This window comes from Morus notabilis, unplaced genomic scaffold (assembly GCF_000414095.1).
Source record: "Morus notabilis unplaced genomic scaffold, ASM41409v2 Scaffold917, whole genome shotgun sequence".
Classification (NCBI taxonomy): domain Eukaryota; kingdom Viridiplantae; phylum Streptophyta; class Magnoliopsida; order Rosales; family Moraceae; genus Morus; species Morus notabilis.
The window spans coordinates 115865-130643 of record NW_010362501.1 but is presented as its reverse complement, the minus strand read 5'-3'; the positions used below and the strand labels follow the sequence as shown (position 1 = coordinate 130643).

Sequence of the window (14779 nt, the reverse complement as noted above, 5' to 3'; positions counted from 1 at the left end):
TTTTTTTTTTTTTTTTTTTTTTTTTTTTTTTTTTTTTTTTTTTCCTAAAACATAAGAATCGGGAGAAAAAGAAAAAAGATGACTACACAAAGGATTCATATAATGCACCATTACTACTCTACGAAGTTTTATGATTTCGCAGTTCATACCTTGTTGTAATATTGTGATCTTTTTCTGCATTAAGTTTATCTGAAGATATATAGCTTGTTATTCATGGCTTCCGCGACTTTTATTTTTCTGCTGATAGTCCTTTCCATATCGTTGACGTCTCTCATTGGTGAAAGTGCAACACAAACCAAGAAAGCAGCTTCGAGCAAAGATAAGCTCATACTCCCCGGCTCCTCACTATCCCCGATGATTAGTACTCATAAGTCCTCTTGGCCTTCTCCTTCAGGAAACTTCGAATTCGGCTTTTATGAGGAACAGCACGGCTTTGCCATTGGAATATGGCTGGTGGGTGCCGACGAAAGAACGGTGGTGTGGACAGCAAATAGAGATGACCCTCCGGTCAATTCAAATGCAGAGCTGGTGTTCACGACCAGTTCCGGTAAGCTTCTCTTGAGAAGTGGTAAAGGAGAGGAGAAACGTGTAATTGCTAACACAACAAGTTCCGCTTCCTCCGCTTCTATGCTCGATTCCGGCAACTTTGTTCTCCGAAACAGCACTTCCGACATCATTTGGGAGAGTTTCAATCATCCTACAGACACAATCTTGCAAGGTCAGGTACTACCCACATTGGGTCAGTTGTTCTCAAGTGTATCCGACACAAACCATTCGACGGGAAGGTATCATCTCTGGATGCAGGCTGATGGTAATCTTGTCTTGTACCCAGCAAACACCGAGGATTCGTCTGAAGATGCTTACTGGGCCACTAATACCTGGCCCCCTAAAGACAATCTCAACCTTTACCTTAATTCCACTGGCCTTCTATCCCTCGTTGAAACTACGAATACTTCCGAGCTTCTTGACTACTCCTACTTGAATGATGAGTCATCTCTGAGCAAGGATAAGGTGGTCAACGGCACTGTCATATATCGTGCAACTGTTAATGCTGATGGGAATTTCAAGTTGTATTCTCATCTGGTCAATAAAAAAAAGAAAGACCCTCAAGATGTTTTCGAAGTGTGGTCTGCGTTGCGAAATCCTTGTGAAGTGAAAGGCCGTTGTGGCCTCAATAGCTACTGCACACTCAACGATGTACAACCAAACTGCGTTTGCCTTCCAGGAACAGAGTATGCTGACCCGGATAGGTGGTCTCTCGGTTGCTTGAGAAACTACTCGAAGATCGAATGTGAATCGGATGGGAAGGAGAAAGTGAAATTCTATAAGATCATTAAAACGGAGACCATCAATTGGGAAGCTACTCCTTATGTGGAACTCCAAATGTCTACGGAGGAAAATTGCAGTAACTCTTGTTTGGAAGATTGCAATTGTGAGGCAGCAATGTTTGAGCTCAATGATATTCACGATGGAATTGATAATTACAACAGGTATGTTTGTAGGAAGCAAAAGCTTCCATTGAGCTACGTCAAGAGAGATTTTGATTCTAGAAAGACAGCCTTCTTCAAGGTGAGAAAGGGATCAGAAAACACCGGATCAACAGAAAAACGGTCGAAAGACGACGCCACCGACAAAAAGGTTTTGATACAGATAATTGTCCTAGCTTTATGCTCGATTGTGCTCTCTTGTGTTGCCCTTGTGATCTCTGGTTTTTACTTTGCCAAAATACGTGTCCTGCGGTACAAGAAGTTGAGAGACGATGGAATTTTGGGGAACACGACTCATCAGGAGGAAGTTACTTTGAGAGTGTTTTCCTACAATGAACTCAAACGCGCAACAAATGGTTTCAAAGAAGAGTTAGGGAAGGGATCATTCGGAGCAGTTTACAAAGGGAGCTTAAACAAAGGCAAGAAGCTTGTCGCGGTGAAAAGGCTTGAAAAGTTAGGGGAAGAAGGCGAAAGGGAGTTCCGGGCTGAGATGCGAGCCATTGGAAGAACGAACCACAAGAACTTAGTTCGGTTGTTCGGTTATTGTGCCGAGGGCTCAAGAAGGGTTTTGGTGTACGAATATATGAGCAATGGCTCCTTGGCAGACCTCCTTTTTAAGAACGCGATGGGCATAGGGTGGGAAGAAAGGGTCAGAATTGCCGTAGATGTTGCAAGAGGCATCCTTTATCTGCATGAGGAGTGCAAGGTCCCCATCATTCATTGTGACATAAAGCCTCAAAACATTTTGATGGACGAAGTTTGGAGCGCTAAAATATCGGATTTCGGGCTAGCAAAGTTGTTAATGCCAGATCAAACGAGAACTTTCACAGTGATTAGAGGGACAAGAGGATATATGGCCCCTGAATGGCACAAGAACACTCCGATATCAGTGAAGGCAGATGTTTATAGTTACGGAATTGTGTTGCTGGAAATTGTGTGCTGCAGAAGGAACTTCGATGCTAATGTATCAGATGCAGACGAGATTGTTCTATCTAGTTGGGTCTGCAAGTGTTTTGCGGCTAGAGAGCTGAAGAAGCTCGTGAATGGTGAAGAAGTGGATAACAAGACTTTGGAGAATGTGGTTAAGGTGGCCTTGTGGTGCATCCAAGATGAACCGGCCCTTCGTCCTTCGATGAAAAGTGTGGTGTTGATGTTAGAAGGGATTACTGATGTTGCTATTCCTCCATGTCCAACTTCCACTTAGAATATCTCAAGCAATAAGGAGCTACTTCTGGTTTCTATCTACTGTTTTTTAGTGATGTTTCTTTTATGTTTACAAGTTCTGGTTTTATGTACGTATTTTTCATTTCTGTCGTCATTTGAGTTAGTTCAGTTTTCTACTTTTTCCTCTGATTATAGACCTGGAAGGAAGGAACATGAGTTGTGGAACGGTGGCTACTAGTACTATTTGTAACATGCTAGGCTTGGCTTTCTTACATTACACAAGTTTTTATGCGTGTTTTCATTTTATGTTCAAATAAATAAATAAATAAATAATATCGCCATCTCTATCCGATCTACTATGTAATACGCACTGCAATTTCACTGTAAGATAGAGCTGTGGCTACCAATTTAATGTATAAGCACTACTGCTCGTTGTTCTCAGACTTGACTAATTATGCTGAGTATTGGATGTGTGGTGTTTATACCTTTCTCATTTAGAATTCTTAGAATGCCTCTCTTCACGTGCATCGATCTCTAGCTACTTGATTATTTAAGCCTTTGATCTCTAGATCTATCATTATATATATATATATATATATATTTATATAGTACCATGTCATCTGCAAATATATATATATATATTATTTAAAATAGGCCATATCTTTTAGAGTTCGTACATAACGTTCGTAAAAAGATGAGGAGTTAAAAGCCAATTCTTAATGCAACCGGCCAACTGACAAACGTTATAAAGTTTTGGGGGCTCTTGTGTTTGATTTCTTTTCTTGCTCTACATCTCATGATCGGTACGTATTTCATATAACATATTTTTTAAATCGCTTTACATAATAAGTCATTAATAAATATAGAGAACTAGCGACTAGTATCAAGACAAATGATGGCATTTTAACCAGGTGGGCAACACACAAGAGGCCTATCCCTTGCCAAGCTCGGAGCTCCCCATTCAATTATTATTATTTTTGTTTTAAATACGTAGATCCTATAAGAGACTTGAAAGAAAACAAGAAAACAACTTGGACACAAGGGATCTACTTCTCTACATCCAATGTTTTGGAGAATGAAAGTTGAATGTTAGAAGGGACATGGTGATGTTGCTATTCCTCCAGGACAATGAAAAAATGCGTCCCAAGCATTAATTAAGTCTATTTATATATCCACTGGTTTCTGGTTTTTATGTATTTTTCATTCATGCTGTCACATGTGGAATGATGATCGCTAGTATATGTTGTAACAGTCTAACCTTGTTATGTCTCCTTTCTTTTTTATTTTTCTCTTTAGCTTAAAGAAAATCTTTTTTTTTTTTTTTTTTTTTTTTTTTTTTTTTTTTTTTTGGGGTGGTCTTCTCAGTCTCACAATAACAACTTTTACAAAAGTATATATTGACAATGATTAAGAAAAAAATAAAAACTAGTTAAAAAAAGAAAAATAAAAAATTGGATGCGTATTAATCATAAAACGAATAATATTGAGTAGTGCTCTAACAAGTTTGTGAATTTATAACACATGGTTCCGTGTTATTACTCAGCCAAAAGGCCAATTATGTGATCAGTACCATTGAGTTTTCTAGCCAGTAATATTCATAAAAGAGTAAATTGCGCCGGTGCACATTAAATTATTAGTTTTTGCATAATACATTCTAAACTTTTAATTTAAGCAAACTTCATCCTAAACTTTAGAATCATTTACAATTAAGATCCAATAGTTAACGTTGTTATCAAATTGATGGTTTAATACATGAGATTCGCACATAAAAGACGAGGATCGTCAATTTTCAAATCATATCACGTGAAAATTTTATGTCTCAAACTGTCAATTTGATGACGCAATCTACTATTAGGCCTCAATTACAACTGATTTTAAAGTTCAGGGTGCAGTTTGTAAAAATTAAAGATTCGAGGTGCTTAATCTCCTTTAAGTTCAACCGTTTAAACCATCTTTTAACAGTAAAAAGGTGCTTACTTTTTATGCTTTTCACACCTACTAAACACAAATTTAAATTTTATTCAATGTTTAAATTAAAATTTTAACTGTACATTTAAACATCAATTCGAACTTCAATTCAAACTACACTGTTTGAATTTTTCTATTCAAATAAAAAGTTTAAACCAATAAAATTTAAACAAGTGAATCAAAAGGGAGCTAAACCATTCTCTCTTTCGTTCTAGGACAGGAGGTAGTCTTTATGATTATGAGTAATTTCATAAATGTCCCCATCATAATAGATTTAGACTTTGAAACACAATGGTAAAAGTTAGCTATTGATAAGAATGCAATATTTATATATGAGTAAAGAAAATTCTAATCTAATTCAAATATTAAATGAAGACTTATCCCCTAATAGTTAATAATTCAAAAAAATTCAAACTTGAAACTAAAAGATAAGGACTAATCTAATCTCTCAATATCAGGGATAAGCTAAATACAAACTATTTAAATTTAAATAAATCAATCATCCTTATCACAATGGATACAAAATTTTATTGGGAGTATAAACTAAAATGCTATGAGTACTAATAATATCAACTCCTAATATTATTAATTAGTTGGAAATACATTTTACACGCATGCATATCCGTTTATTGTATTTTTTGATACGTGAATTAAAGTTTTGAAGAGTTTTTTTTTTTTTTTTTTTTTTTTTTTTTTTTTTTTTAAATTGAAAAGATGTGTATTACTTCAACTAGGGAAAATTAGAGAAAAGATAGTCATGAGAAAATAGTAATTAAGCAGGTTTTTCCTTAATTAGACACATTTGAGAAATATAATTTAAAAAGAATGTCTATGGTAGGAGGCTTTGTTTGTTCTTACCAGTAGGGTCTGAAATTTAGAGCATTTGATTAGCAAGTAGGGGTTGAAGATGGCACAATTTCCCGAAAAAGAAAATTACAACTTATGGCATAAATCTTCACCACAAATAAGTTATGGCATGAATCTAAATACAGATAAAAGTGGTTGCCTGTTAGGCTGTACCGAATTTAAAAAAAAAAAAAAAGAATCTTATACTATTTATTAGCGGCATAGATGCAATGGATTCTAGTCATTAATCAATACATTAATATGTTTGTTGGCCGATACACGTGTTTTGAGTAAAATTTCATCTAACACTTATATAACGTCTATAGATTAATAATTTAGATTAAATATATAAATTATTCAAAAAAATTAAAAGAGCACTCTAAGAATACAAAAAACTTTTAAAAGAGTAATAAAAACAAAATAAAGACAATCACATTGTATTTAAAATTGAGTGCGTCTTTTTTCTTTTTAAATTGAGAGAATTTATAGTATATTAAGACTGAAGGCGTTTAATTCTCTCATTAATTTGAGAATATATCCTCTTAATTACAACTTTTTACCTTTTTATGAGTTAAAATTGATAAATAATAAATGAGAATTATTTTTAATCATTTAGACGTCGTTTATTTCACAGATTCGAGTTTAAAATTTGAATTTTGTTACAGTAAAAAAACTCTCAGAAACAGTTACATCTAACTTTTTTATTATAATAAAAAATTCTCACATAAAATTACATCTCAATTCAAATTAAAAATTTAAATTAACAAATTAAATAAATCTTTAATATCTTCAAGTCAATTACTTCACTTAATGTCATCACGTGACCTTTAAACTTTTGATTTAGAGGAGACTTTGGGCTCATACGAGCTTAAACTTATAGACGAATTTAGGCTCAAGAGAGATTAGAGTCGAAAGAGCTTTTGAATTTATTCCGCGTTTAATGCTTGCGGGCCCAACAACACATATACTTTCCGACGCCATTACTGCATTCATTTGTAGCCATACAAATACAATCAAATCGCGGCTCGTCTCCATTAACAGCCTATGAGCGCAGGCAATTCCTTATCCAGTGAAACTCTTTTTCTCTTTTTTTCCTCTTACGAATGAGGTTTACATTTTTTTATTTTTTTATTTTTGGGAGATACGAGATTTGCGTACAATTTTATTTAAAGGAGGTAAACAGAAATTAAAATGAAAACTTAAGAAAAAAAAAACCACCAACTTCTTCAATTCAATCGTAAAGAATCTGAAAATGCTAGCCTCTTCTTCTTCTGGTTCTTCTAGTTGTCTGCAAAACTTAGGAGCTTTTAGAACAGTAACTTCTCCAAAGCATAATCGCTCTCTCTTTCAGTCGTCGTCGCAGTGTCGGTGCCATTGCTCCCTCACCTGCTTCCGAGAGCTGTCGACAACGCAGCCTCCGACCTTCCAAAACGATGGCGTTCAGCTGCCAATTACAGAGACCAACAAGCTATTAAACAACATCAACAACGACGACGACAACATGAAAAACAAAGAAGGGAAGAAGAGTGGCATCCCGAGAGAAGAAGAAGAAGAAGAAGAAGGAGATGATGATAATGAAGAAGACGAAGAGAGAAAAGGGATTTCTAAGATACGAGTGCCCAGGCAAAAATACATATCGGTTTCCAAGGCTGATCTTCTCAGCGGCATTTTGTCGAACATATTCCGTGCGTCTGCCGTTGATGATCAGGATGATGACGAAGAGGACTTTCTTCTTTTATCGTCGTAAGAGCTTAAATTTGTGTGTGGGTTTTGCTTTATTTTTCAAAATTTTCTTTCTTGAATTTATTTATTTCTGTGTGTGAGAATTTGAAGGTGTTTGGACTCTATTCTTCATGCTGAACACAAGAGTATTTTGGAAGAGATGCGCTCTGATTACTTCCAACAAGCAGTCAATGATGAAGGCTCGGTTTTCGATAGTGCCGAGGACTTGGATTCTTCGGGCATTAATGGGGTTGAGAGGAGCGTTGATGAGGAGGAGCGAGAAACTGAATTCGAGAACCCAATTTCGTTTAATTACGTTCTGGATTTGAGGAATCTCCTGCCTTCTTCTTCCCCAAAAAATGTAAAAAAGTAAGCGTACGTGTTATTGTGTTGTTCCTAATAATTTTTCATAACGCATAACTTGGTTTAGTTGGCTTTTAAAATTAAATGAAAACATTACAATGCTGCCTTAAAACAAGGGAGGTGTAATTGAAGTGAAAGATGGAAACTTGTGAAGCAAAGAAAGCAATAGTTAGTTTACTTAAAACCTTAGGTATCAACAGTTAGTATTCTTAAAAAACAAATAAAATAATGAGAGTAATAATTTTTTTTTTTTTTTTTTAAGCACATACAATAGTTACTATATTCTCTCTTGATATATGTTTACAACAAAGTATATTCCTTCTTGATATATGTTTAGAACAAGTTACAAGTTAGCCGTTATTGGGTTGCATGAGTTGTGAACTACTTTTATGATAGAGTTATGTAGCGAACTGTGAGTTTTTTTTTTTTTTTTTTTTTTTTTTTTTTTAAATTAGAAGTTTGTGGGGAAATTTTGGTGTTTTTTTTTTTTTTTTTTTTTTTTTTTTTTTTTTTTTAAATTAGAAACAATCATCTCTTATTAATAATTAGATCAAAGATTGATTTGCTCAGCATAAAACAAAAATAAGATTGTTACAATATTGAAGCCTAATCCCTAACGATGTCAGAAAACCACAAGTTTCTAACTTTAACACAAAACATTTTATGTGATGCTTCCCATGGAACTACAAGATAGACTACGTTTTACCTGGCCTAAACTAATTGGTTATGCCAAGGTAAAGGCGGGATCGGGATTTGAGATGGCATTGTGAGGTGTAAGCGTCAAAAAATACCAATATATATATTTGCAAAAAGAAAACATAATAAGAATTAGAATATACCCGCCATAATCTTAAAAAAAAAAAAAAGAATTATCCAAAAATAGAAAAAGGAAAAATGAGAGAGAGAATTACTAGTGTCTAGTAGTTTTGTTTTTTATTTTATATTTGAACATTACATTTTTTGATTTTCATGTTAGTTGTGTTAATTAAAGACTGCCAAATTGAACTTAATACACTTCCTTGTAGGTGACTTATTTTAAAGTTGATACAAAAAATAAACTCTGGCCAAACAAAAATAAGTGTAAAATATAATCTGACTGAGGCAATTTAAACCAAAGGTTTTGGGCTGTTATATAGGCTTCAGACTTCATTTCCTTTTGCTTCCTGACCAATGTGGGACTAGGCTCCCTTTTTGTTGTGCCAAAACTCCAATTGTTTCTAATTGGTAAAACTTTTAATATAAGTCGCTTAGTGGTTAAATTATAGAATTTGTTTAAAATATGGGTTCCATGACACGTATGCATGCTTTTGTGTATGAACTGCCTGGCAAACATTAGATTTTAATCAAGAGATTAATAGAATGTGACATTATGAATCATGTTGTTTATTGAAAACAAACTACTGTTTTTGAAATTAAGAATAAAATGAAACTATTCTGTTAATCCTACTCTTATCTTTTCTTCTTTAAGTAGAGTTGCTGTCGCCACTCGCTTTCAGCGTGCTTTCATGCAACTTCTTTATGACGCTCAGTTTGAAGAATTGTCAGCAAGGGATTTGATGCTGACATCTGCCTTGAACACAGATTATCTCCTTACTTTACCAGTATATGTTGATTGGAAGAGAGCATCTGAATCCAATGCAATAATATTTAGGTGATTCTTTTCATAATGCACCTCTTTTTCTTTCAATTTCAAGCATAGAATGTGGTCTATAAAAATTGTACATCTGGTGAAAAAGAATATGCCAGACAAAGAAAGCATGTATATAAAGATATATCTGTTTGAGAATTGTACTTGATAATTCTTAAATTTTATGACTTATAAAATTAACATGCCATTTTCAAAACCTTTCTTCTTACTTGGCATGCATAATTCATCTCATAGACGGGGATATGCAGCTGAGAGACAGAAGGGCCTTCTTATAGTCGAAAAGCTGGATTACTTGCAGTCTAGGCTTCTAAGAGGGATCTTCTTCATTATCTCAAAACCTTTGGGAAAATTTGGCAGCTGGATAACTGAGGTCATTCTCTTCTTTTTCTTCATTTCACTTCACTTCCTCAATATGTTGCTTATATCAAGTTCAGACTTCATCCCTAAACCTTTTTTTTTTTTTTTTCGTAAATTGTGTACAGGCTTTTAGAGATGCTTTTCAAACAGAAGAATCAGGAGATTGGGCAAAGAGATTGAAGCTTTGGCTTCAGGAGCTAGTTCTTTTCCAGCAATCATTTCAGCAGAATGAAGGAACATGTAATGACATGCTGGGAGTAGACCAACTGTCCGATAAGGATCTTCCAATATGGATTGCAGCCCAAAGGGCTGTTTCTCGTTACGAAGGGCTCCTATCACCAGTTGGTCCCCGTGGAAGACTCTTAAGAAAGTTGCTTACTTGGATTGGACTTGTTTCCCCAACCCCAGAAGCACCTTTCGAGCCTGATGGTGATACTCATGCTTCTGAGCCTTACAAAGGGTTAGGGCCAATACCTTTTTCTTTATTACTAATACATAATGGCTTTTGTTTTCTATACTAATACATAATGGCTTTTCTTTTCTCTCTTTTTTTTTTTTTTTGGCTGCCGGGGAAAAAACTACTGATTTGAGGTGAATGCAGTTAAATGTTGCGTATTCTGTCTAACGTTGGCGTATAAAATAAATAAATAAATAAATAACTTTACAAGCAGAGCAGTCATTTGGACTACGTTAGGTTATCTCTTGAGTTTGTTACCAGAAAAAAAAAAAAAGGTAATTGCTGGAGTTATATCAATCTTATTAACTAAAATGGATTTGAACTTAACATCAATAACCTATGTACTTGAAGACATCATGTCTTTTAATTAGTACCTTGTGGTCACAAAAATTTTGTGAGACAATGTATAGGATTGACTTGCAATTTAAGAAATATAATCTTAAAAAAAAAACCTAGCAGCTTTATTAGTTTCCTATACATGGAAAAACAAAACAAAAAAGGAAAATGGAATACAAGCGAGTATATTTTAACTTATTGTTTACATGAAGTCCTACTAGTTTAAAGGATGTGCATAGAGCATTGCCATTCCTCTGGAAACAGAGTGAGATTAATACAATCCTAGAAATTAACTAGGAGAATAATAGTGGATTTGGTGTGGATTAAGAAGCGACTTTCTCCAAAATTTCATATGCTACTTAACTTAGTGAAATATAATGGAAAAAAAAATATTAAGCAGTTACCTTCAAACATGAGGAAATGATACTATAATTATCTTTGGCTCAGGCGCATTTTTTTATCAAGGATTACACTTGGTGATATTTGGAGACCTGCTACGAGGAAATACTGTGGAAACGATATTTGGAAAAAGTTAAAAACTTCAGTATCTATTCTTCTCTCACAGTCAATCCTCCAGGTTTACTGAGTTACTCTTTCTGTAGCAAATGCGCATTTTACTCTCGTCCATCCTGAAACTTCTTGTACTCTTGTTTGATCAATGAACTTTCTTGTTTCTTATTTATTTATATATTTATTTTAAAAAAGGACCTATTTTGTCCTTGTGCGCCATTAATTTACAGCAGAGGAGAACATGTTGCTGTTCTGTGTGTATTTCCATATTACTTATTTTGGAATATGCCTTCAATGATAGGTATATTTTCTTTTAAGTTTTGGCCAAAACCTCGATGCTGTGTATCTCCGATTTCATAATTATATATTGGCGTGCTTTAGGACTTTTTTTTTTATTTTTTTCTGTGGCATTTACTTCCCAAAAGAAATTACAGTCCAGGCCTTCAAGGTTTTTGTTTTTTTTTGTTTTTTGGGTAGTAATTATCGTTTTTCAATTGCAAATGATATATTGTTTGAAAGTTTGTCTTGGGAGAAAACTGAAAACCAGTCAATCTTGTCAATGTATAATGTCTTTACAAATTAGGAGCCTGCATTTGAAGAACTGATTCTGCTCTGCACCGAGGAAGTAGATAAAGTGGGCACTGGAAACAAAGCTGACATCCCATCATTGCAGTTAAAGATATACGAAAAAATTCCTATTCCAGATTTACCAGTATGTATTTATGTTCATTATCTTACTCTTCTCATATTCCGGGCTTCGTTTAGAAATTTACTTTTCACAGTTGTTTCTTTGTAGGTCGTCTTTCCCCACAAAAAGCTTTCGTTTCGCATCATAGACACGGTATGAAGACTGTTCTCTTATTTTTAGACTTTCTGGTTTAGTTAGTTGAATGCTTAGAATTTTATTGAGACAATTATAAGCAAACTCAAACCTGGGATATAGAGTTCCCTTCAAAAGAAGAAGAGAAGAAAAAAGATAGGAAGTAGTTGGCTGTAGAGCCCTATCATTACTTCATTTGCTGACTAAAGTAAAAATGGTTGTGCTTTTTTTTTTTAATTTTTTTTTTGTTAAGCATAATTTTCCTTTGAAATAAATCTTTAGCCTTGTGACCGATTGTAATAAACTTGTAGGTACGGTTGGACGTTGCAACGATGGTGGGGCTTTTGGCATACTTCATTAACTACAAATTCGAAGATGTCTTATCCTCTCCGTACGTATCGTCTCTTTCTCAGGATGGCTTGACTCTTCAAATTTTGCCACAGGAAAAAAATTGCAGATATCTCATTCATAATAATTGATTGATTTTCATGGTGATAACATTATGATCTCCCCTTTTGTAATTATTCATTTATTATTCGTCTATGCATTTTCTAATTGGAAAAATATTACCATAATTTTCCCCCGTCAAAAATTGTTAATCAAAAGAGTATTCCTTTTATTTTGAAAGATTGAACACGAAGCAAACCCCTTGAGAAATCTTTGTGTTTTAAAATTTATTTTATTTAATGTAGATTATTAAGGGTAGTCTTTATATTTTTAAAAATGTAACCCGTCAAAGGGATACTTTTAGATTGTTTTAAAAAACACTGAGATACTTTAGACATTTGCTAACAATTTTGTATTGTGTTGTGTCAGCTCGGCGATTTTTCTTGACGTGGTTGCCATCACTGCTCTTATAATCTACGTGTCTCGTGTGGTTCTTGGTTACAAACAGACTTGGGATAGGTATCAGGTGAGTCGACTATGTTTTCCTCTGCCATCTAGGAGATGAGATATGATTTTCTCAAGTGCAGAAATAGATTTCTTTAAGACTGAAGCAATGTTCTACGACAGCTATTGGTCAATAGGACTCTTTATGAAAAGACTTTAGCAAGTGGCTTTGGCGCAGTTCATTTTATCCTCGATGCTTCCGAACAACAGCAGGTAAGAATCCTATGTGCGTTCTACTTCTTTTAATCAATTTCATCTAAAATGATTTATTATTATGCCACTAATTTTCCATTTCCTGGAATGTTGTGTGCAGTACAAGGAAGCCATTTTGGCCTATGCAATCCTGCTCAAGATGGAGGACAAGGTTTGCTCCTATTCTTATCTCAATCTACCTGCTTTTACTTTTACTTGCTGTATTATTGACTGCTGCATCTTTAAAATCTATTCCGAAGTAGCTCTTTGATTATATGAGTGTCAAGCTTCTATATGTCATTTCGGTATTCCCGGCACTCTAATTGCCGAAGTTTTATAGTAAGTCTAAGCTGAAGCATTAGTTCATAATTTGTCACGACTGCAGATCCCATGTCGCCGAAGTGTTGGAGACAAATGTGAGAGATTCATGTACGATGTGTTTAAAGTAAAGGTAAAAGAATGAAGCCGTTTACAGTCAATATGGAACACGTATTACTTACGAATTATTTAGTAAATACAGGCAGGTTATTGTTCATGTTAGTGTACCTCTATTTACGCAGGTTGAGGTGGCGGTTGATAAAGCGATTAATGTGTTGTTGAGACTCGGCCTTGCAACTGAAACTCCTACTGCTGATGGAAGAACTAGAGTGCAGGCTACGCCTTGTTCTGAGGCATATGAAGCCCTTAAAAGGCGTTGGAATAGTTTGCTTGGTTGTTGATCTACAAATTCATCTCAGAGATGACAAAGGATGTAATTAATACACACGCATATCATATCTATAGATGTACAGACACATATGATTATTTTTTATATCAACATTTTTTTTGTGTGTTCAGAATGTAACTGAGCCCCAATTGTTGTGTTGTTTGATAAGAGAGGAAAATAAAAATCCTTTCTTTGTTCATGAATGATTAATGAAGAAGAAAGAAAGACATCTTAACGAAATCAAATAAGAATTAGATAAGCTTTTGGCCATTCATGTAGAAATAGCCTTTCAGGCAGCAGAGGCCAACAATAGAAAGAGGCTTCGATCTTTGAATACAGGTAAAAAAGAGACTTCATTCTTAGCCTCAAGTCTCCTCAACAACTTCAGTAATCTGATAGGAACTTGTTAATTGGTTAGAGAAGTTAGTAGTTTGTTAGAAAGGATGTTATTAGTTAGTTACTGTGGACTTTAGTTGGGGAGGGAATTAGTTAGAGAAGGCAGGGGATATTAAAAGGGGGGTTCGGGAATTGAGGGAGAGGAGGAAAAATACTGGAGTTTGAGGAAGTCTTGGCTTAGGCTGAGCAAGGGGAGGTTAGCAGTACCTCGAATCACTGCATTGTAATTCATTCTTTCATTCAATAAAGATTCATCTTTCTCTTCTCAATTCTTCTCATTTCTTGAGAATTGCCTTAGATCTTATCAAGTGGTATCAGAGCACTTTCTTGGGCGAAATTCGGAGAAGATGGACGGAACATTAGGACGTTGGCAGCAATTAGAGAAGCCAATGTTTTCTGGAGAAGATCCGGATGCGTGGATAGCAAGAGTAGAATAATATTTCTTGAAAAATCGATTTTCAGAGCAAGAAAAAGTGATGTTCATTGAGGAGTTCATGGAAGGTAAAGCTTTTCAGTGGTTCAGTGGGAGGATAGAAGACGACCATTTGTTTGTTGGAGTGCATTCAAGATGAATTTGCTTCAACGTTTCAGACCAACACAAAGATTGCTTTCGGAAATGAATATGGAGGTTTGGCCACAGAACGTAGGAATGATTTCAGAACCTCATGTTTCTGGCGGTGGCTCGTCGCAACCAGATTTGGAACATCAAAACCGACAAACGACCTTAGAGAAAATGCGAAGAGATCTAGAATCGCGTGAGGCTGACGGCACTCCGAGCAATTTTTCGCGATCTGGTGCGATATCACTCAGATCTAAGTCAATCGGTACTCTTTTGGGCATGGCTGAAGAGGAATTCGACGGAAGGTTGGATGAGTTAAAGAAAGAAATCAGAGAAACTCACGAATCAATGATGAAG

At 35.0% G+C, this 14779-nt stretch overlaps 2 protein-coding genes across 2 annotated transcripts; both read left to right on the top strand.

The window, feature by feature from the left end:
• The first annotated feature begins 105 nt into the window (after positions 1–105).
• On the top strand, positions 106–3016 carry LOC21387329 (G-type lectin S-receptor-like serine/threonine-protein kinase LECRK2). The gene has a single exon (XM_010102288.2). The coding sequence runs from the start codon at positions 214–216 to the stop codon at positions 2689–2691; it is 2478 nt and encodes an 825-aa protein (XP_010100590.1). The 5' UTR covers positions 106–213; the 3' UTR covers positions 2692–3016.
• A 3635-nt stretch (positions 3017–6651) lies between these two features.
• On the top strand, positions 6652–13600 carry LOC21387328. The gene is made up of 14 exons (XM_024168292.1): positions 6652–7208; positions 7299–7556; positions 9022–9201; positions 9433–9568; positions 9681–10015; positions 10796–10925; positions 11442–11570; positions 11655–11699; positions 11990–12069; positions 12495–12591; positions 12693–12782; positions 12883–12933; positions 13147–13212; positions 13322–13600. Exons 1-14 carry the CDS (start codon positions 6718–6720, stop codon positions 13478–13480), a joined length of 2247 nt encoding a protein of 748 aa, XP_024024060.1. The 5' UTR covers positions 6652–6717; the 3' UTR covers positions 13481–13600.
• The last annotated feature ends 1179 nt before the right edge of the window (positions 13601–14779 follow it).